The sequence below is a fragment of the Dromiciops gliroides genome, chromosome 4 (genome assembly GCF_019393635.1).
Source record: "Dromiciops gliroides isolate mDroGli1 chromosome 4, mDroGli1.pri, whole genome shotgun sequence".
In the NCBI taxonomy this organism is placed as follows: domain Eukaryota; kingdom Metazoa; phylum Chordata; class Mammalia; order Microbiotheria; family Microbiotheriidae; genus Dromiciops; species Dromiciops gliroides.
In genome coordinates, this window is record NC_057864.1 from 400501718 (window position 1) to 400524172 (window position 22455).

A 22455-nucleotide genomic window follows, 5' to 3' on the forward strand; every position below is an offset into this window, starting at 1 on the left:
ATAGCCAACAAGAAATGATTCAGCCTGTGTTCAAATGCCTCCAGTGGTAGGCAACCCTGTAGTATAGATATTCCTGAGTGAGCACTCATGCAGCATAGCATAGTACTTATAGAAGAAAAATAGAGGAATTTACAAGTGGCATGGTCTAGGGGAAAGAGTTCTGGATTTGGACTGAAGGGACCCCTTAAACCCCTAGCTCAGTTACTTATTATCCTCATGACCTTGGGCAAATCACATAACCTCTCTGGGCCTCACTTTCCTTCTCTGTAAAATGACAGGATTGGCTTTTCTAATCTCCAGCTGCTAATAGTTAATGATAGTTAGGATTTACACAGTGCTTAGTTTGTAAAGTGCTTTTCAAACACTATCTCACTTGATCTTTATGCCAACTGTGGGAGGTAGGTACTATTATTATCCTCTTTTTACAGTTGAGGTAGTCAGAGGTTAAGTGACTTGCTCAGGGTCATATAGCTAGTGAAGTATCTAAGGCAGGATTTAAACTTCGCTGTGTCTTCCTGATCAGAGTTCTAACCACTGTGCCACCAGTTGACTCTAGGTCATGATTATTTTATATTAGAGTACACTAGAAGAGAAATTTATTACAGAGTATACTCTGGTTTATCTTCTAGACCAGGGCTTCTTAAACTTTTTCCATTTGTAACCCCTTTCTACCCCAGAAATTTTTACACAACCCCGGAGTATATAGGTTTATAACATAGGTATACATAACCTTTTACTGTTGCCAAATTTTTTGCAACCCCCACGTTTAGTTATAGTCTTGACCAACAGTTTGAGAAGCTTTGTTCTAGACGGATAGGTTCATAGAACAATTAGAACTTTAAGGGACCTTAGACACCATCAAATCCAATCCCTTCATTTTACAAGTGAGGACAATGAGTCCCAGAAAAGAAAAATGACTTAAAGTCACACAGTGGAATGGAAACCCAAATCTTCTGGCTTCACCTTCAATTCTCTTTTACTATACTGGGCTTCCCACTACTCTTTTGTCATGGGGAAATTGGTTGGTAGGGGGGTCCTAGGAATTCCTCTTTAAAGAATTACAGCCTCGGGCAGCTAGGTGACACAGTGGATAGAACACTGGCTCTGGAGTCAGGAGGACCCGAGTTCAAATCTGACCTCAGACACTTAACACTTACTAGCTGTGTAACCCTGGGCAAGTCACTTAACCCCAATTGCCTCACCCAAAAAAAAAAAAAAAGAATTACAGCCTCTTACACGCAAATAATCTTTTATTTAAGTGCTAGAAAAAGTAAACCTTCGAGAGGGGTCTTGAGGGGAGATCATTCCAGAGATGTGGTTCTCTGTGATCCCTATCTCCTTGAACAGGAGAAAGGCAAAAGCTTTTATAGAGGACGGATGGTGGAGGGATAGATGGGGTGATCATCTGACTGTGGAAAGTTCTCCTTGGGGAGTGGGGAAGTTGGAATGAGGGGAAGTGGTCCTGGCTTCTGGAATTATCTGTCTCCTTGGTGCCACTCAGGCAGCAGCCACGCCTAATGGGCTTATCTCTCTTGCTTCTCAAGGTGTGTCTGTCTTCTCAAGGAGTTACCTCAGATAATGTCCTTTAGTTTAGCTTGGCCAGTTTAAACTTTAATAGTCCTAACCCCATAATATCTTCAAAAATATAATTAAAACTATTTAGTTTCGGGGCAGCTAGGTGGTGCATCGGCCCTGGAGTCAGGAGTACCTGAGTTCAAATCTGGCCTCAGACACTTAACACTTACTAGCTGTGTGACCCTGGGCAAGGCACTTAACCCCAATTGCCTCACTAAAAACAAAAAAAAACCAAAAAAAACCTATTTAGTTTCTTAACTTGAGGTATATTTACTGCTGAATGAGCATCATGGAATCACTATTTCTGTCAAAGATCAGGGTTCTTGGTGTCTTTTCAGAACATCTTTCTGTTTGAAAATTTTTCTTCTCCTCCCTTGTCCTTCCCTCAATATGGGAAATGGCTCTCCTTCTCTGGTCTTCTGTCTTCAAAACCAATGTTCTTTTTTATTATCCTGTGATATTCTTATTCCTCTAGCCTTGGACCTATGGGCAGTTGTGAGATATGGACCCTACCAGGTCCTGTGCAGATGTTATCAATTGTTCCAGGATCAGGGCTTCTACAAGAAGAACCCACGAATTTTGGCTCCCAAGTATTACTCTGACCCTTTCTCCTGCAGGGGTTCTGGGATCAGCTATGCAGGCCCCCGGACCAAGGCTGTCTTCTGTCTGGGTTTGGGGCAGGCTGTCTGAGTGCTGGACAAGGCTCCATCTCTAAGCTGTGGTTCAGACTTGGGTTGTCTGAGTGCTGGGCTGGGTCCTGACTTCCATCTCTTTTCTGCTGTGGCTTGGATTCTGACCACCTGGACACTGTTCTAACCTGGTTTCCTTCACGGTTTGTGTGGGACTGCCTACAAATTGTACTGTTTGGGTATTGGTCTGGCCCTATCTCAGCCCTATCTCCAGGTGGGGCTCACTTTTGCTATTAGACACTGCTCTGGATTGTGGATTGAGGGGTATTTTCATGCTGTGTCTTCCACCTCCAATCTGAACCTCTATAGGATCCCAGTAGTTTTCTTGTACTGTTCTGAGATGAAGAGAGGAGCTTATTGCCATTTTTCTTTGGTTTTCTTGATTTTTAGTTCTCCTGGAGCATTTTTAGAACTTTAGTGGGCTGTGTGGGGGAGATTGGGGCTTCTCTAGATTGACCCCTTGCCATTTTAGCTAGATGTCCTTGTTTTTTTTCTTTTAAATATGACTTGGTAGAACAAAGGCTATTCTGTCTTCAAAAAGGTTTTTTTCTACATATGGATTAAAATCATATGACTAAAGATGCAACTACAGAGATATTAAGTCATAGATGAATAACAATATGCTTGCCTGACTTGTTCTTTTGTGTTGCAAAAAAAAAGTTTTTTACAAGGTGACATTGTGTTCATTGTAAGTGCTGCAAATGGACAATTAGCTGGGCCCAAGATTGAAAAGGAGAAGACTGAGTTGGATTGTAATGGATAAAGCATATGGGGTTTTTAACAATCTCCATCCGCTTCATGCCACAGAAGCACAATGGTTTAAGCCTCTGGTTCTTCTAGCGATGCTATGTGGCAGTGAATCTTGGAATGTCTCTCTCAGAAGTATCCAAATTGCAGGTGACCCAAAGAACAGTGGAAATATCATGGGAGTAAGGAGGTTGCAACATTTATTCAGTGATGGCTTATGCACAAGTAGCATGATACAAAGGTATTATCAAAGATACACATGCATAGAAAAAGAGGCAGCCTAGTCATATAGGATGGATGAAGAATAACAGATGAATAGTCTGAATGCTGTACTGATACAGTGTGTCCCCAAAGTCTTAATGCAGTTAAGACTTTTAGGACACTACTGCTGTTCGATTGTTTTTCAGTCATGTCTGACTCTTTGTGACCCTATTTAGAGTTTTCTTGGCAAAGATCCCATAGTGGTTTGCCAATTCCTTCTCCAGTTCATTGTACCAAAGAAGAACTAAGGCAAACAGGGTTAAGTGACTTGCCCAGAATCACACAGCTAGTAAGTAAATGTCTGAGACCACATTTGAACTCAGGAAGATGAGTCTCCCTGACTCCAAGCCCAGCACACTTTCCATGGTGACACCTAGGGGCCCCAAGACTTCTAGGATAACCCTGTATTTCAAGAACCAGAGGAAATCCATTAGCAAATTGGATGGCTCTTATACAGGGGATTTCTTTCTCTTTCCCCGTCCCCCGCTTATGTTTCCCATGGTGTTCATGTCTTTATGAGGATGAATAAGTGGGGTTTTTTTTCTTTTTGTTTTGTTGTTGTTGTTGTTTTGCAGGGCAATGAGGGTTAAGTGACTTGCCTAGGGTCACACAGCTAGTAAGTGTCAAGTGTCTGAGGCCAGATTTGAACTCAGGTCCTCCTGAATCCAGGGCCAGTGTTTTATGCACTGTGCCACCTAGCTGCCCCTGAATAAATGGTTTTTACCATGTGTCTGTCTTGTTTGCACAGTTGTTTATAGCATCCTAATAATAAAAATAAGTTCAATTAGAGTTGTCCAGAAGTGGAATGGGTTGCCTCTGGAAGAAGCAGGTTCTTTCCCCTTGCTGGATATGTTCAGGCAGAGGCCAGATGACCCCTTGTTGGCAGTATCGTAGAAGGGATTCTTGAACAGGTATACGTGGGACTGTCAAGATAATGGAATGTGATAGATGAGATTTGGCAGATACTCAGGAGCCCACCTGAGTGGATTACTGGCTAATTTGACTGGATTAGTAGTTGACTAGATTCTAAACACAAGTGGCTGGTACTTGAGAGTACTTAAGAAAGCATGGTTCTCAGAATCTAAAAAAACTTTGAACTTCTAGCCCAGTCAACCAACCAGCTTGAAGAACCTCCCATTTCTGGGAGGGGACAGGAAGGAAGAAGGAGAGCCTGCGCAGAGAGCGCTGTCTCTTTGGGTTCCTGACTTCACCGTGATGGCAGTGGCGGAAGAGGACGAGACAGAGGAGTTGAGGAAAGATAGGATTGCCAGATTGTAGGAATTCTGTTCTCAATCTTTCTCTTTTACTATCTTTCAATAAACCCTTAAAAACCTAAACTCGTTTTATCAGTGATTTTAGTTAGTTTCCCCCCAAACTGGGGGAACAGATCTAAACAGTCTCTAAGAGGTCCCTTTTAATTCCATGATGCTGTAATGCTTGGGTCTAATCCCTGCTCAGGACACTTGGCTTTGCTCTTCCACACCATAGACCACAAGCCTATCCTCAGTCATCCACCTGTCTCACAGATGGATGCTGTTGGTCACAAGGACCCGTAGATGAAAGACGCTGAATGGATCAGCCCTGAGTTCGTCATGACTATTAGGAGAAGAGCCCAAAGCCTATATGTTAAAGATGTGGAGTCAGAGCCAAAGTGTCATGTCTGAATGTGACAGTCAGCACATTTGTCAGATGGAGGTTTTCTCAGTGCAGCACATGGCTTTTATTCTCACTCTGATGAAACATGTCATATTTGTTAGGATGAAAGAGACATTCTTTGTTTGTTTGTTTTGCAGGGCAATGAGGGTTAAGTGACTTGCCCAGGGTCATACAGCTAGTGTCAAGTGTCTGAGGCCAGATTTGAACTCAGGTCTTCCTGAATCCAGGGCCGGTGCTTTATCCACTATGCCGCCTAGCTGCCCCCAGAAAGAGGCATTCTTAGTAACAGAAAGGGGCACTTCAAATGAGAGTGTATTTACTGGGCCATTAGTCTCTGTTATGCTTTCTTGGCATAGTTCCTTCCTTTAAGTGCTAAAAAGAAAAAAATTCTGAGGATGAATGGATTCATAAGCCCTTATTAATACATTAGCTTAGATCATAGGGTGTCAAGTTTCTTTCCTGTTACAAACAGTTCTATAAATCAATCAAACATTTATTAAGCACCTACTTATTCCTGGTATTAAGGTAGGTTTTGGGCATGCGTACAAAGAAAAAGGAAACTGCCATCAAGAAAGGAATTCTAGGGGCAGCTAGATGGCGCAGTGGTTAAAGCACTGGCCCTGGATTCAGGAGGACCTGAGTTCAAATCCGGCCTCAGACACTTGACACTTACTAGTTCTGTGACCGTGGGCAAGTCGCTTAACCCCCATTGCCTAAAAATAATAATAATAATAATAATAATAATAATAACAAAAAAAAAGAAAGGCATTCTATCCAGGACCCAATTAAATAGAAACAAAATACAGACCAAATCAATGCAAGGTAATTATGGGGGTGAGGGGCAGAGGGATCAGGAAAGGCCACATACAGAGGGTTGTTTCAAAGCTGAACTTTGAAGGAAATTAGGGCATATTGGAGCACATGAGAAGCAGGAGTGAGGGAGTGAGTCCAAGGGGGCTGACCCAATAGAAGCACAGAATCAGGAAGCAGAATATGACATGTGAGGACCAACGAGAAGGCAAGTTTGACAGGACTGAGAAGACTTTAGAACCAACTTGTGAATGGCTTTCAGTGCCAAACAGAATAATATCTTATTATGAAAGTAACAGAGAACCTATGTAGTTTATTAAGCATGGGAGTGACATGGTCAGACCTAGATTTTCAAAATATAATTTTAGTGACTGAATCCTAGAGGATAGCTTGGAGAGGGGAGAGACTCAAAGCAGGAAGACTTGTCAGGAGCTATTGCCATAATCCATGTAAGAGATGATAAAGGTCTGAAATAAGGTAGTGGCTTTTGGTGTTTGTCCTTCCTTTTCTAAGAGGACCATGACATCAGGGCATGATTTGTACTGAATTGGATATAAGTGAGGCAAGGCTGTGCAAGGTCACCAACCTCACTCTCTCCTCCATAGCCATCTGGATCCATTGGCAAGATATACATCAGAACAACTGGAGATGGCCCTGGATGTTTGAGGCAACTGGGGTTAAGTGACTTAACCAGGGTCACACAGCTAATAAGTGTCAAAGGTGAGATTTGAATTCAGGTCCTCCCGCTTTCAGGGGCAGTGCTCTATCCACTGCACCACCTAGCTGCCCCAGTGGCTTTTGTAGAGAGAAATGTAAGCAGTGTGGAGCCTGAGATTGTCCTGGAGTACCTAAATTGTTTGACTCCCTGCATGCTACAGATCAGAGCTGAGCCAATTCCTTTCTCCAGCCTTCTATTTAGTTCCATGCTGTAGAAACTGTTTTACAAATAGATTGAGAAGGTTATAAATGCTTGATGATTTCCCAATGACGCTTTACTCAGAAATGACAATAGTCACCAGCCAACTGATGCATAATACACTCTGACAGGTTATGCCTATGTGTGTGAGAGAGTGTGTATGTGTGTGTATGTGTTTGAGAGAGTGTGTATGAGTGTCAGTGTGTATGTGTATTTATTTGATATTAGTGGGACTGTGGTGGACAGACAGGCTGATGAAAAATCTCTCTCATAACATTTATTATATGTATAATACAATATATTATACACATATCTATATATTAAATGAAATATATACATATAATAAATTTGTACACAAATATGCATATACCCACATACTCTATACATACACATGTGCACAAACATATATATATATATACCTATACAGTACATATACAAACACATATATATGCCTACATATTATATATATACACATACAAACATATATATACACACACAATATACACACACATTTATGTGTATACACACACACACACACACACTGATATGTGTGCATTAGCATCATCCCTCCCTCTAATCTCATACTCAGCAGTTACCAGCTGTTATCAGTGCACATTCACAATGTGTCACGGCTCTTCTTCCTTTCTATTCTCACTGGTATCACCCCAGCACAGGCATCTTTGTTATCACCTATGGCCAATTTTAATAGCAAACCCACACATTTCCCATTGTCTATTCTCTTTCCCCTCCAGTCCAACTGTTCTAGAGTACAATTCTAACCACATCACTCCTCTGTACAAAAACCTTCAGTGGCTAGGATAAAATATAAATTTCGTATCCTAGCATTTAAAGCTCTCCACATATGTCTCCTATGAAAACTCTCAACTTTATTTTTGGTGCAGTAGATAGAATTCTGTATTTTAAGTCAGGAAGTCCTGAGTTCAAATTCTACTTCATTAGCCAGATATATGACTCTAGGCAAGTCATCTAGACTTTCTTAGACTCAGTTACAAATGAGGATCTATAAAATAGTCATAATAATAACTCCCACCTCACAAGGTGTTTGTAAGGATCAAGTGAGATAATGTTTGTAAAGCATTTTGGAAATTTTAAAGAGCTATGTAAATATTAGTTGCTGTTACTACCACCACTACCACCACCACCACTACAATTACAACTACTACCACCACCAGTGCCACCACTTCTCTTTTTCCTTCTTGTCATTGTAGTACAGACTGTGGGCTCATTCTCTCAACCACACTCACCAGGGCAGGGAAGGTTCCCAGACTGTGGTTACTATTTCTCCTCTCAGGGCTCTAGGGGTAAGCCTAAAATGTTGAGGATATTCCCTTATCAATATCAATTGTTCAGTTAACCTCTCCTCAATATTTATTATTCAATTAATATAAATTAGTTTTTTACAAAGGGATATTTACTGAGAAGGTAAAGCAAGAACCCAAGTACAGCAACATCCCAACCAGCCTTTATTTCCTCTCTATACTCCCACTCACTTCCCATGGACAGTCAACTCAAACAGAGAGTTCCCTGTAAAACATTCTCCCCAACATGGTCCCTTCTAATCAGGGTGTAACTAATGAATGAATGGCTTCCTTGGTCAGCTGGACTGGTTCCTCAGTGTCAAATAGGTAATTTGGTTGTTTCTCTGTCTCCTCACCAAGCTTGGATAATGATACTACCAGTAGATCCTGTTACCAGCTCCAGCTGGTGGACCTCTGATGGTTCTTCTGACCTTTGGAGGCTCACAAAGTTGTAAACTGGTCTGTTCTGTCTTTGATGCTCATTTTCCCATGATCAGGAAAGAATAAACACAATGAGACAAAAGAAGCATTGGAGCCATGTGTTTAGAGCCGTATGGTAGCTGGGAGAGAGAGAGGAGAAGGCCTGAAGTCCTTCCCCCAACCTGAGACCCATAGCAGGTCTCACCTTGAGTGCCACCAGAGAAAAGGAGGAAGTTCATCTGTTCAAGCCTGTTGTATGCACATGAGTTCTGCCTCAGCAGCCAATTAAAAGGCTTTTCATCTTCTCAAAGTAAGCCAGTAAAAAATAGTCAGATAATACCTGTGCTTGTTCCAAAGCCGTGAGGAAAAAAGCATTTCCAGAAGCAGGTTAACCTAACAGGTAGAGAATAGGGGACCTCATTACATTATTAACTGTATATTCTAGCCAAACTATACTACTAACTCTTCTCCAACTCATTATTCCATGTCATCCCCCTATAGATTCCCACAGGTTACTTCCCATGTCTTGAATACGTCTAGAATACTTCCTCATCTCTACCTCTCTTTTTCTTCCTTCATGGTTTTGCGGAGATGTTACCCCCTCAATCCCCCTAGTTATCAATTTACTCTTTCCTCTAGTTGTCTAAAATTATACCCATTTGTACATAGGTATCCCCACACCAGAGGGCAGAGCCTGTTTAGTTTTAGCATTTGTTTGTGAATCAACTACATCATGCAGTTGTAGAGAAGGCAATTTCTAAACTTTAAAGTGCTTTATAAACATGAATTATTATGGTTTGATTATTCCTGGAGCCATGCATAGTGCTTTTCACATATCAGGCACCTAGAAAAATGCCTGTTGCATCACTCCTAGGGGCATTATTAGTCTGCTCTTAGTGAGGTTTGAGGCAGCTGAATATTTCATGGTGTCGTCAGTAAGTCAAAAGAGAAATGCGATTTGGTTCAATTCAACAAAAGCTTTTAAAGAGGATACCATATGGAAATTACCAATAGAAGAATCTAAGGTTTCGGTAATAAGTATATATCAAGCTGATACTAAAGAAATAGAAGAAATGGTTCCTGCCCTTAAATGAGCTTATAAAATAGTTGGGGTAAATAGAATGTACACATATGAAACAACTAATAAACAACTACAAAATAGTTAAATATATAATATAATGCAAATACATGTCAGAGAAATCATGAAATCTCAGAATTAGAAGGGACCTCAGAGAGTATCGAATCCAACTCACGTGTAAAAAAATAATTCCTTCTACAAGATATCTGACCTCCCTTTGTTTGAGGAGCTCCAGTGAGGGGGAAGGCACTAGAGGAAGGGAAGGGGGAAGAGAATAAGCACTTATTAAGTGCCTGTGATATGCCACATGCTGTACTAAATGCTTCCCACCTGTTCCACTTTCACTGTGGGGATTTTTTTTCTATACAGCAAGCTTAAATTTATCTCCTTTGTAACCTCCACACATTGCTCCCAGTCCTGTCTAATGGGGCCAAGCAGAACAAATCTAATTTAATTGGGGGGGCCGGGGCAGGGCAATGAGGGTTAAGTGACTTGCCCAAGGTCACACAGCTAGTAAGTATCAAGTATCTATCAAGTATCTGAGGTCAGATTTGAACTCAAGTCCTCCTGAATCCAGGCCCTGTGCTTTATCCACTGTGCCACCTAGCTGCCCCAAAGCAGAACAAATCTAATCCCTCTTTTGTCTGAAAGTCCTTCAAAAACTTGAAGAGAACTATCATGTTTGTCTTTGAATCCCCAGTGGTTAGTGGGTGCTTAATAAGAACTTATTGATTTATTGATTGATAGTACCCAAATCTCTCCTCCAGATTAAAAATCCCCAATTCTTTCAAAAGATACTCAATTAAAAAAAACAACAACTTGAAAATGAATGAATGAATGAATGAATTGGTAAATAAATAAATAAAAGATGCTCAACTTGCATGAAGTCAAGATACTTTACCATCCTGGTTGCCCTTCTTTGTACATTATCCAGCTCATTTGTCTTCCTAAAAGATAGCACTCAAAAAGAACACGACACTCCAGATGAGGTCTATCTGGGGCTGAATGATGTGGAACTATCACTTTTCTGGTCCTTGGCACTATGCTTCTTTTTATTTTCTTTTTCTTTTTTCTTTTTTTTTATGTTTTAATTTTTGTGAGGCAATTGGGGTTAAGTGACTTGCCCAGGATCACACAGCCAGTAAGCGTTAAGTGTCTGAGGTCAAATTTGAACTCAGGTCCTCTTGACTCCAGGACCAGTGCTCTATCCATTGTACCACCTAGCTGCCCCACAATACTTCTTTTAATGAGGCATATGATTACATTAGCTTCTTGGCTACCATATTACACTGTTGACTCATATTGTTCTTGAAGTTGCCTTAAACCACCAGATCCTTTTCAGATAAACTAAGTATTCCTCATACCTGCAAAATTTATTTTAACTCATATATGTCTCTACTGGAATATTAAATTTAATCTTATTAAATTTCTCCCAAAGATCTTTGTGAATCCTGATCTAATGTATTAACCATACCTCCCAGCTCCCATCTGAAAATTTTATAAGCATGCCATTGTTACCTTGAGGCAGCTAGCTGGTGGCTCAGTAGAAAGATTACTATGCCTGGAGTTAGGAAGACCTGAATGTAAACTTGCTAGCTGTATGACCCTGTGCAAGTCACTTAACCTCTCTGTTTGCCTCAGTTTCTTCGACTGTAAAATGAGGATAATAATAGCACATACATGGTTGTTGTGAGAATCAAATGAGATAACATTTGTAAAAAGCATTTAGCAAATAGTAGGTGCTTTATAAGTATTTATTCCATTCCCTTCCCTTTAAACAAATCATACAATCAAAGACAGATCTGGAAGACTTCTAATCCAACCCTCACTTTACAGATGAAGTAACTGATGCCCAGACAAGTTATATGATTTGCCCAAGGTAACACAGGTTATATATGATGAAAGCAGGATTTCAATCCCCAGTTCTCTGACTCCAAATCTGATAATCTTTTCATAATACCACACTGACATTAACAAAAATGTTGCCACAGGGCCAAACACAGACCCTTTAGATTCCCAGGAAACCTAAAACATATTCCCCAACAAGTGCACATCTGGGTGTGGTGTAGCTGATGGACAAGCAACTCCTTGCTCAGCTGGAGCTTCCTTTTAAGTGAATATGGGGATGGGGGCGGGGGGGGGGGGGGGGGAGGGGGGGGGAGACAGCTAGGTGGTGTGTAGTGGATACAGCACTGGCCCTGGAGTCCGGTCCTACCTCAGACACTTGGCACTTACCTTGGCTAGTCAACCCCTATTGCCTTAAACATTTTGAGCCCTTTCCAGTCTTCCTGATGTATATCTTGCCACTGGATCCAGATAACTCTGGAGAAGAGAGTGAGGCTGGTGACTTTGCACAGCCGGCCCTCCCTTAAATCCAATTCACTACAAGTTGTGACATCAGCTCCCGATGTCATGGTCCTCTTAGAGAATAAAGGACCAACAACAAAAAGATGGCAAATGACAACTTTTTTTAGTCTAGTTATAGAGTCCTCTCTGAATCTACCTAATGGCACTCTCTGCTCTGTATGTCTCTAGTTTGTCCACATGAATAATACAATGGGGGGAGGGGGGCAGGTAGGTGGTGGAGTGGATAAAGCAGCAGCCCTGGAGTCAGGAGGACCTGAGTTCAAATTTGACCTCAGACACTTGATACTTACTAGCTGTGTGACCCTGGGCAAGTCACTTAACCCTCATTGCCCCACAAAAAAACCCAAAAACACAACAACAACTGCAACAAAAGAATAATACAATGGGCTATCTCAAACACTTTCCTAAAATCTAGGTAAAATTTATCTCTAGCATGGAATCCTTGTCTACTAGACTAGTAACCCTATGTACAGTCTGCCAGGACCTGTTCTTGATGAAGCCATGCCAGCCTATTGTAGTCACCACCACATTCTTTTCTAAATATTCATTAACCGTCTCCTTGACCAGTGGTGTCAAGCTCAAAGTGAAATGGGGCCATTAATCCATAAAAAGCATCCCTGTGGGCCACCAACTGACTTGGTTTTAAAATGTAATGCCATTTTGGGGGCAGCTAGGTGGCGCAGTGTATAAAGCACAACCCTTGGATTCAGGAGGACCTGAGTTCAAATTTGACCTCAGACACTTGATACTTACTAGCTGTGTGACCCTGGGCAAGTCACTTAACCCTCATTACTCTGCCAGGAAAAAAAAAAGTAATGTCATCTATGTTTTATTGTATTTTTATTTGTTTTATTAATTATTTCCCAATTACATTTTAGTCGAGTTCTGGCCACACTAGAGAGTGCTGCAATACATGTTTGATACCTCTGCTCTAGAATTACTCTACAATCCCAAGTTCTAGAATTTTCCCAGCAATTAAATCCATGCCCACTGGCATAGGTTCCATGTTTTCCTCTTTTTAGATAATTGAGACAAGCCTTGCTATTCTCTATTGCTGTGGCCCCTCTGGTTCTCCACAATCTTTCCAAGATCACTGGCAATGGCTAGGCCCTCCCTCACACCTGCCACCTTCATTCCTTATCCTAGGATGCATCCATATAGCCAGGAGATTTGAATTCATTTTAGGGGGCAGGGTACAAGGTGTTCTCTTGCTAGCTTCTCTCCTATCTCCAGTATCAACTTTCTTTTAGCCATTGTTGTCCCCTTCCTTTCAAGGCAAATATCCACCTCCACTGCAGAGGAAACAGAAACTGAATAAAAATGGGGCAGTCCTACCTTTGCCTGCATTATTGCTAATTATTTTCCCATCCACCTTCATCAGTGGTGCTATCCCTTCTTTAATCCTCAATATAGCTTTTTTTAAGTGTAAAATTTTAAAGAATATTTTGTTTCTTACTAGCTTCAACTCAGTCTGAACTTAAGTATTAATGACACTCTCCCCACAGGGGCTTTTTGCATTTTTGTATCGACCTCTGTTACTTTCCTTTGTAGTCATATTTGGTGCATTTTTTTCTTATCTAAATTGGTTGGAAGTCCCCAATGTGCAGTCACATCTTTTTATTTTTAAACAATTACCCCCTTTTTTTCTTTCTCAATAAAATTGTTTCTCTTTGAATCTTCAGACATGGGGCAACTCCTTGTGTCTCCTGGTCTGGCTGGCATTTCCTATGGGATTTTAGTTTATAGAATACAACCTAACTTTTCTATGAACCATGTGTGACTTGATTGGCCTGCCAAAGTCTAAAGCCCCTTCATTTCACATTTGGTTGGAATGCCTTCCATTGGCTTGATTCAATCAAGATGGGTTTCTTACATGACTAAGGTACCAGAATATAGTATTACATTTAGGTAGGACAGGATAATTTGATTGATTTGCTCAAACAACCCTACTGTTGACAATATGCACATATTAATTAATAACTATTAGCTAATAATAATACATATATTAATGAATCCAAAGTATGGGAGAATGAACACTAGACAAGGAGTCAGGAGAGACCTAGATTGTCTATCATTGTATGAGCTAACTCCCCCCTGTACCTTGGTTCCCTCATCTGGGATTCTCCATGAAACATGCAGAACAGGATTCCATTTATACTTTTCACAGTTCTTTTCCCTGAGGTTTGCCTTTTCACTTGTTTTTCAGAGATGTAAAAATAAAAACTGGAGAGTGGTTCTTTGAGGAACGAGCCAAGAAATTTCCAGCTGAAAGTAAGTGTCATAATTTTTTAGTATTTATCAAAATAAAACTATATAATGACAGCTTTAAATAATATTTAGCTTATTATATAAGAAGAGATGAAGATATTTAGAATTTAAAACCTTTTACAACAGTTAGCATGTCATACCAAGGGTTCAAGGCAAGCTGAATGGCTTGCATCCCATACACAATGGGCTTTCCTGTTTCCACACCTTTGCTTTATGTAATTTCTTCTAGAAAGGCAATTGCCTTCCCTCCCCCCACCCTCTACCCTACACTCCCATAGCAGCCCATTTCCTCCTGTCAGAATTTAACTTTTCTTCAAAAGTGATCTCTCCCCACTCTAAACTCCTATAGGTTCCTTTCCCCTTGTTCTTCTAGGACTTCATAGGATTGGATTTAGAGCTAAAAGGGAATTTAGGGGGCATCCAATCCAAACCCCACCTCCTTTATTTTATAGATAAGGAAATTGAGGCCTAGAGAAGTTAAATTTCAAAATGAGATAACATATATAAAGCACTTTGCAAATCTTGAAGTACTATATAATTACTTGCTATTAGCATTATTAGCTAAGGTCACACAGGTTATAAGTGTCAGAGCTGGGATTTGAAAGCATGTCTTCTGACCCCATAGGGCTGTTAGGTGGTGCAGCGGATAAAGTGTTGGGCCTTGAGTCAGGAAGGCTGAATTCAAATCCAGCTTCATGCTCGGACTAGCAATGTGATCCAGGGCAAGTCACTTAACCCTGTTTGCCTCCATTTCCTCATCTGTAAAATGAGCCAGAGAAGGCAATGGCAAACCACTCTAGTACCTTTGCCAAGAAAAACCCAAATAGGGTCACAAAAACCCAAATAGGGTCACAAAGAGTCAGAAATAACTGAAAATGACTGAATAACAACAAAACCCCTGACTCTAAATCTAGCTGCTCCATGTTGCTTCCTTATCAAATGCAGCCTTTTATTGTAATTTTATATATCTGTGTATAAATATAATATATATATGTACATACACACATATACATATATACACATATATGTATGTCTTTCCTGTTGGACTGTAAGCTTCATGAGGACAGGTAGTGGATCTTATTTATCTCAGCTTCCCCACATGAACTTGTAAACTACAATTGCTCAGCAAATGCTAGTTGAGTGACAACAATAGACATGATAAATTGTGAGTCATTCATTCATCAAGTAACAATAATAGCTTTACAAAATGATTTATATAACATATGTATACATATATGTGATTTTGGGAATTTAATTGCTATTGCTATTGACACAAGTTTTGAGTAAGCATATTTTAAATTTAACAATATTATACAAGTAAAGGATTGACCACAAGTCTCCCTAACTTCTCATGGTCTCAGGCAGGGAGAGAGCTTCAGCATGCTAGTTAGCTAGAGCAGGAGAAAGGCCCCCAAAAGAGAGACAACATGTGGTCTCAAGAAGACCTAAAAGAGTAGCAAGAGAGACAGAAACCATGTGGTCTCAGAGAACCAAGAGAAGCTCAGAAGACACCCCAGGAGCCCTAGAAGCCCCAGAAGACCTTTTGTGGTGTCTTCCAAGGGCTTTTTTATCCTCTTTTGATAGGGGGGGGGGTCATTATACATTGATCAAAACTAATTTGTTAGCATCTTTCAATTCCATTGGTTGACATGACTTGAAGGTGGTCTATATTAAATTGAATTCTAGGATAACTTCTGGGAAAAGAATGCAAAAGACCCTCACTCAAATTGCTCAAGGCAAAGTCCATAATCTAGGTATGGTTTAATCCCATCAATCCTTCACTGATCTAGACAAAAGAATCCATCTCCATTTCTTTTGTTCCATTGGGTTTGTCCCAGATGAGATTTGATGAAGTTTCTCAAGGAGAACTGGACTTTCTGGAGTGGGGGAAAGGACTGAGAAAGTGATTTCTTGCCCCCCTCAATCCATTATTAATAATTATTTTCTCACACATATATGAATATAAAAATCTCATTTGGCCCTCACAACAACCGTATGAGGTAGTTAAAGTACTTTTACCCCCATTTTATCAATGAGGAAACTGAGGGTTGAAGAAATAAAGTAACTATTTCTACAGTCATCCTGTGAATCAGCTCTTTCCATCCTAACACATAACAAAGTTGGAATTCAAACCTAGTTCTTTTTTTTTTTTTACTTTTTCGTGGGGCAATTGGGGTTAAATGACTTGCCCAGGGTCACACAGCTAGTAAGTGTCCAGTGTCTGAGGCTGGATTTGAACTCAGGTCCTCCTGAATTCAAGGCCAGTGCTTTATCCACTGTACTACCTAGCTGCCTCCCTAATTCTTCTTAATGCCTATTATATGCAATGGAATAATAAGATAAAATGTTAGGTATGACTTCATAAGGACTATGGGTGTGGATGGATATGTGTTGGTTTGCTTTGTGTACTATACTTTTCTTATAAAGTATACTTTTAAAAATTTTAATTTAATTTTAAAAAATATTTTAATTTCATAAATAAAGGGTGGGGAAGGCAAACAACATATTGATTATACATGTGAAGTCATGCAAAAACATATTTCCATATTAGCCATCTTGCAAAAGAAAACACATACATACACACACACAATCCCAAGAAAAATAAAATGAAAAGTCTGCTTTAATCTGCACTCAGAGCTCATCATTTCTCTCGAGGGGGAGGAGGAGGACAGCATTTGTCATCATGGGTCCTTTGGAATTGTCTTGGAATGTTGTCTTTTTTTTTTTTTTAGTATTGTCTTGATAGAGTGGCTAAGTTAAAGTATACTTTTAAATGTGCCCTTAAACTGGACTAACTGTGCCTGTGCCTGACACTCTCCATCACAGATTGTACATAAGCTTGGAAAAGTCTTATGTTAGAAGATGTGAGCAATGAGATAAGGGCAGACCTAAACAGACGTTAGAACACTTGCATATATTTCTATCCAAATGACAAAGTTTGGCTTTTATCAACCGTGATCTCAAGCACATTTGCTCATGTCAGTGATATCTGTAGCAGTGATCCTCTGTGACTTCTTTTTTTTATTATTCTGAATAGAATTTTATTTTCCAAAATATATGTAAAAACAAAATTTTAACATCAATTTTTAAAAAACTTTGTGTTCCAACTTCTCTTCCCCACTCCATTCCCACCCCCCACCCACAAGATCCTCTGTGACTTCTGATAAGCGAGACAGACTAGGAAAGCAGAGTGTGCGGGACTCTTCTCATTCTGAGGGAGTGGAGCAGTTCAAGATGCAACAGCTGTCTTAAGAAAATTGGAGATTTGGGTTGGAAACAAAAAACAATCCCCAAAACTATTTGGCTGCTACGTAGAGTGCTGGGCCTAGAGTCAGGAAATACTGAGTGCACAGCTGGCCTCAAACACTAGCTCTGCGACTTTGGGCAAATCACTTCATCTATCTGCCTCAGTTCCTCAACTATAAAATAATAGCACCTGTTTCCAAGGTTGTTCTGAGGATCAAGTGAGATAGTATTTATAAAGCACTTAACCCAGTGCCTGGCACACAGTAGGTGCTTAATAAAGGCTTGTTCCCTACAATAAAAAAGTCATTGTAAAAGAAGAGGAACTGATTCTATTAATAAAATCAGATTTGTTTCTGATGATGAGAGTGCCAGGGGTTTTGGTGATGAGAACTTTCTTTTCTAGATCTGTAATAGCTGCAGCTGCTGAGGATGTGGGGTCTCCAGCACCTGTAGGGGGAGTTGCCAGGTCACATCTCCCTAAGGCTTGTTTCTTTGGATGATGGCTGAGAGCCGGGTGAAAGGAAGGCTGGTGGCCTGGGCAATGCTATTGTTCCTCATGTGCTAGGTGGTGGCTGTTGGTAGTGGTAATGGTGAGGATGGTGGGCTCCTTCATGAGGGTAGGTTTCCTGGGTAATACAAGCTTTCCAGCAAAAGAAATTTTTCATCTTATGTCGCCTCTTTTAGAAAAAGAAATGTCAGCATGAGATTTATTACTAAGTTCTCTCCGTTCTCTCTAATAGAGACAGTTTCTGTCCTGCCCGGATGAGCCCAAAATGAAACTGGCATGGAGCCAAGTATAAACCTCTGAAGGAAGAAGATATTTCTAAATTCTGTTTCTCATTACTACTCGGCTGCCTCTCTTAGGCTTAACTTTCTAAGCAAGAAAACTTGTAGGCCATGAGAGGATCTTTCAGTTTTTACCAAGTCTTGATGAATTCTCCATTTAAAAAGTATAATCACTGACATCATCATTAAGTAAGCAATTTTCCAGCAGTCTAGTTCAGTATCACTGTTGAGTCCAAAGAACCTCCAGGTCTGAAAGACTTTTATTTTTAGCCCAATTTTCAGGAGCCCCCCCCCTTTTTTTTAAGTGGGGCAATGAGGGTTAAGTGACTTACCCAGGATCACACAGCTAGTGTCAAGTGTCTGAGGTCGAATTTGAACTCAGGTCCTCCTGAATCCAGGGCCGGTGCTTTATCCACTGCACCACCTAGCCGCCCTCCAGGAGTCCCTTTTTTGCCATGCTTGCTTAAGATCACCTCTAAGTTATCATGAGGGCTTACTACAGGAGAAAAAACATGGAAAGTTTGCTTCCTACTCTTGGAAGTTCTTTACCCTGAGGGATAGAGGAGGTGGTGAATAACACCAGAGCCTTCAAGGATGAATAAAGATAGGGAAAATATAGCCAGCTCAAAAAACAAACAAACCAAAAACCAAAATAAAACCTTACACTCAGGGTAATCATATGGACTCAACTTCATATTCCTATTTTTTTTTTTTTTGCGGGGCTATGGGGGTTAAGTGACTTGCCCAGGGTCACACAGCTAGTCAAGTGTCTAAGGCCAGATTTGAACTCAGGTACTCCTGAATCCAGGACCGGTGCTTTATCCACTCCGCCACCTAGCTGCCCCCTCATATTCCTATTAAGATATCAAGAATAGGGGCAGCTAGGTGGCTTTGCTTGTTTTTCTAGGACATTACATATCCCACCTGTCTCCTCCCAATCAATTGCTATTTTGAGTGCTTTGGGCCTGTAACCTCTACCAAAATGGTGTTTACTATAACACCTTTTCCAATAACAATTTTAAAAGACAAAATAAAGGGGAAAAACAATAACAAAGTCTCAGCTGAAACGGTCTTTACTTTTCTAATAACAATTTTAAAGGACAAAATAAAGGAGAAAACCAACAAATAAGCAGAATTGTTGATGAGGACTGTTAGCACAAACTTCTTCCTCAAATTGTTCAGTCATTTTTCAGTCCTGTCCGATTGTTTGTGACCCCATTGGGGGTTTTCTTGGCAAAGATTCTAGAGTAGTTTGACATTTCCTTCTCCAGCTCATTTGACAGATGAGGAAACTGAGGCAAACAGGGTTAAGTAACTTGCCCAGGGTCTCACACTTTAGTAAGTGCCTGAGCCCAGGTTTGAATTTAGAAGTCTTCATGACTTTAGGCCCAGTGCTCTGTGCACTATAGCGTCTTTAATGGTCTGTTTATAAGTTGCATCCCTCACTAAAATAGAAAGTCCTTGAGGGCAAGGACTGGTTTTCATTTGGGGATTTATATCCCTGTTACTGACCACAGAACTTCCATCGTGGTAGAAGCTTAACAAATGCTAATTAAATTCAGTTGAAATGCTACATCACAAACATACACTGGCATTCTTTCAACACTCAATTTTATTTTCTGCAAGTTCATATTTTAACTCCTTTTGTTAATTTGAAATTATTACTTCCATGGTGTTAAGTGTCCCAAAACATTGGATAATTGAGTTGGAAATCCCCCAAATAACAAATAAAGGGCATTGTGTAACTGAAACATCAAATGTTAGTATTTAGACATTCAGCCTACATTACTGAGTTAGCGACCTCTTCTGGCTAACTTGTATGATGTGAAAGATTTCACTAATATCATTTCACAACTATGACATTTTGTTACTTAGTTCAAGCTTACAAAATAAGAAATTGAGATTAAATTTAATATTAATAGCTCATTTTTCTATAGTACTTTATAATTTACCAAGCACATTACTCTTGACAATTCTATGAGGTGGGGAGGATTTAAAAAAAAAATTATTTTCCCCCAATTACATGTAAAAACAATTTTTAACATTCATTTTTTTTGTTTTTTGTTTTTTCAGGGCAATGGGGGTTAAGTGACTTGCCCCGGGTCACACAGCTAGTGAGTGTCTGAGACTGGGTTTGAACTCAGGTCCTCCGGAATCCAAGGCTGGTGCCTTATCCACTGCACCACCTAGCTGCCCCCCATTCATTGTTTGTTTTTTTTTGGCAGGGCAATGGGGGTTAAGTGACTTGCCCACGGTCACACAGCTAGTAAGTGTGAAGTGTCTGAGGCTGGATTTGAACTCAGGTACTCCTGAATCCAGGGCTGGTGCTTTATCCACTGCGCCACCTAGCCGCCCCCCATTCATTGTTTTTTAACAAGTATCACTGATAAAGACCTCATTTCTCAAATTTATAGAGAACCGAGTCAAATTTGTAAAACTACAAGTCATTCCCCAATTGATAGTCAAAGGGTATGAACAGGCAATTTTCAGATAAAGAAATCAAAACTATCTATAGTCATGTGAAAAAAATGCTCTAAAACACTATTAATCAGAGAAATGCAAATTAAGACAACTCTGAGGTACCACCTCACACCTATCAGAGTGGCAAATATAACAAAACTGGAAAATATTTGATGTTGGAGGGGATGTGGGAAAACCGGGACAGAAATCCACTGTTGATGGAGTTGTGAAAAGATCCAACCATTCTGGAGAGCAATTTGGAACTATGCCCACAGGTATATAGAACTGTGCATACCCTCTGATTCAGCAATATTGTTGCTAGGTTTATATCCTAAAGACAACCCCGAAAAGAGAAAAAGGCCTATTTGTACAACAATATTTATAGTTGCTCCTTTTGTGGTGGGTAAGAATTGGAAATCAAAGGAATTCCCATCAATTGGGGAATGACTAAACAAGCTGTGGTATATGATTATCATGGAATATTATTGTACTATAAGAAATAACAAGCAGGATGATTTCAGAAAGGCCTGGAAAGACTTATATGAACTGATATATAGTGAAATGAGCAGAACCAGGAGAACATTGTATACAGTAATAGCAATATTGTTCAAGGAAGAGCTGTGAACAACTTAACTATTCTCAGCAACAAAATGATCTAGGACAATCCCAAAGGACTAATGATGAAGCATAGTATCCATCTCCAAAGAAAGAACTGATATTGATTGAACACAGACTGAAGCATGCTATTTTTCACTTTCTTTTTTTTAATTCAGTTTTCTTATCCAAAATGACTAGCATGGTAATGTTTTACATAATTGCACAAGTATAAACTGTATCCAATTACTTACTCCCTCAGGGAAGTGGGGAGGGAAGGAAGGGATAGAATTTGGGACTCAAAACTCTAAATAAAATTGTTTGTTTATTTTTAAAAATAAATAAAATTGTTTATTTATTTTTAAAAATAAATAAAACAATAGCTGGAAAAGAAAAAAAATTCATTGGTTTTTTTTTTTTTAAGTTTTGAGTTCCAAATTCTCTCTCCTTTTTCTCACCCCCCCCCCCACCTAAGACAATACGCAATCTGATATAGGTTATCCATACGCAATCATGTAAAACATTTCCATATTAATCATTTTGTGCAAGAAAACTCAAACCAAAAAAAGTGAAAAATAGTATGCTTTGGTCTGTATTCAGATGACCAATTCTTTCTGTGGAGTCAGATAGCATTACTCATTATGAGTGGTGGGGAGATTTATTATTTCTATTTTTCCACATGTAGAAACTGAGATATTGAAAGAGTAAGTCATTTTGTCAGGATCAAAGAGTATGTAGATCTGAACTTGAAGCCCAGGCCTTTTAATTTTCAAGTCCATGCAGAAATATGTTTAATGTGATTGTACACATATAACCTATATCAGATTGCTTTCAGTCTTGGGGAGGGAGGAGGGGAGAGACAGAGGGAGAAAAATTTGGAACTAAACATTTTATGAAAACAAATGTTGAAAACTATCTTTACATGTAACTGGAAAAATAATAAAATACTTTTATGATTAACTTTCAAGTCCAATGCTCTTTCCACCACATCAAATAATATGTTATTTAGGTGGGTTTTTTTTAATGGAAAAGACTACTTCTAAGCTTCCATAAATTGCTATTTATTGGAGAATAAAATAATTTAGGGAGATAATCCCTTAAGATAACCACTGGTAGCCATAGCTATGATCTACTCAACACCTAACTAGGACAATTACTGTATTTTGTAATCTTGAGGAAAAATAATGTTGATCTTAGCTAGACAGTTTGTTTTGACCCTTAAAAGGGATTTTTAGGAATTGTTCTAATCAGCATGGTAATAGA

General features: G+C 39.7%; 1 protein-coding gene across 1 annotated transcript in view; it reads left to right on the forward strand.

The window, feature by feature from the left end:
• The window catches only part of SYTL3 (synaptotagmin like 3), a 95616-nt gene that overhangs the window by 19066 nt on the left and 54095 nt on the right, over nt 1–22455 (forward strand). The window contains exon 4 of the mRNA XM_044003508.1: nt 14045–14109. Coding sequence (XP_043859443.1) covers nt 14045–14109 — 65 coding nt within the window. The remainder of the gene's footprint in view (nt 1–14044; nt 14110–22455) is intronic.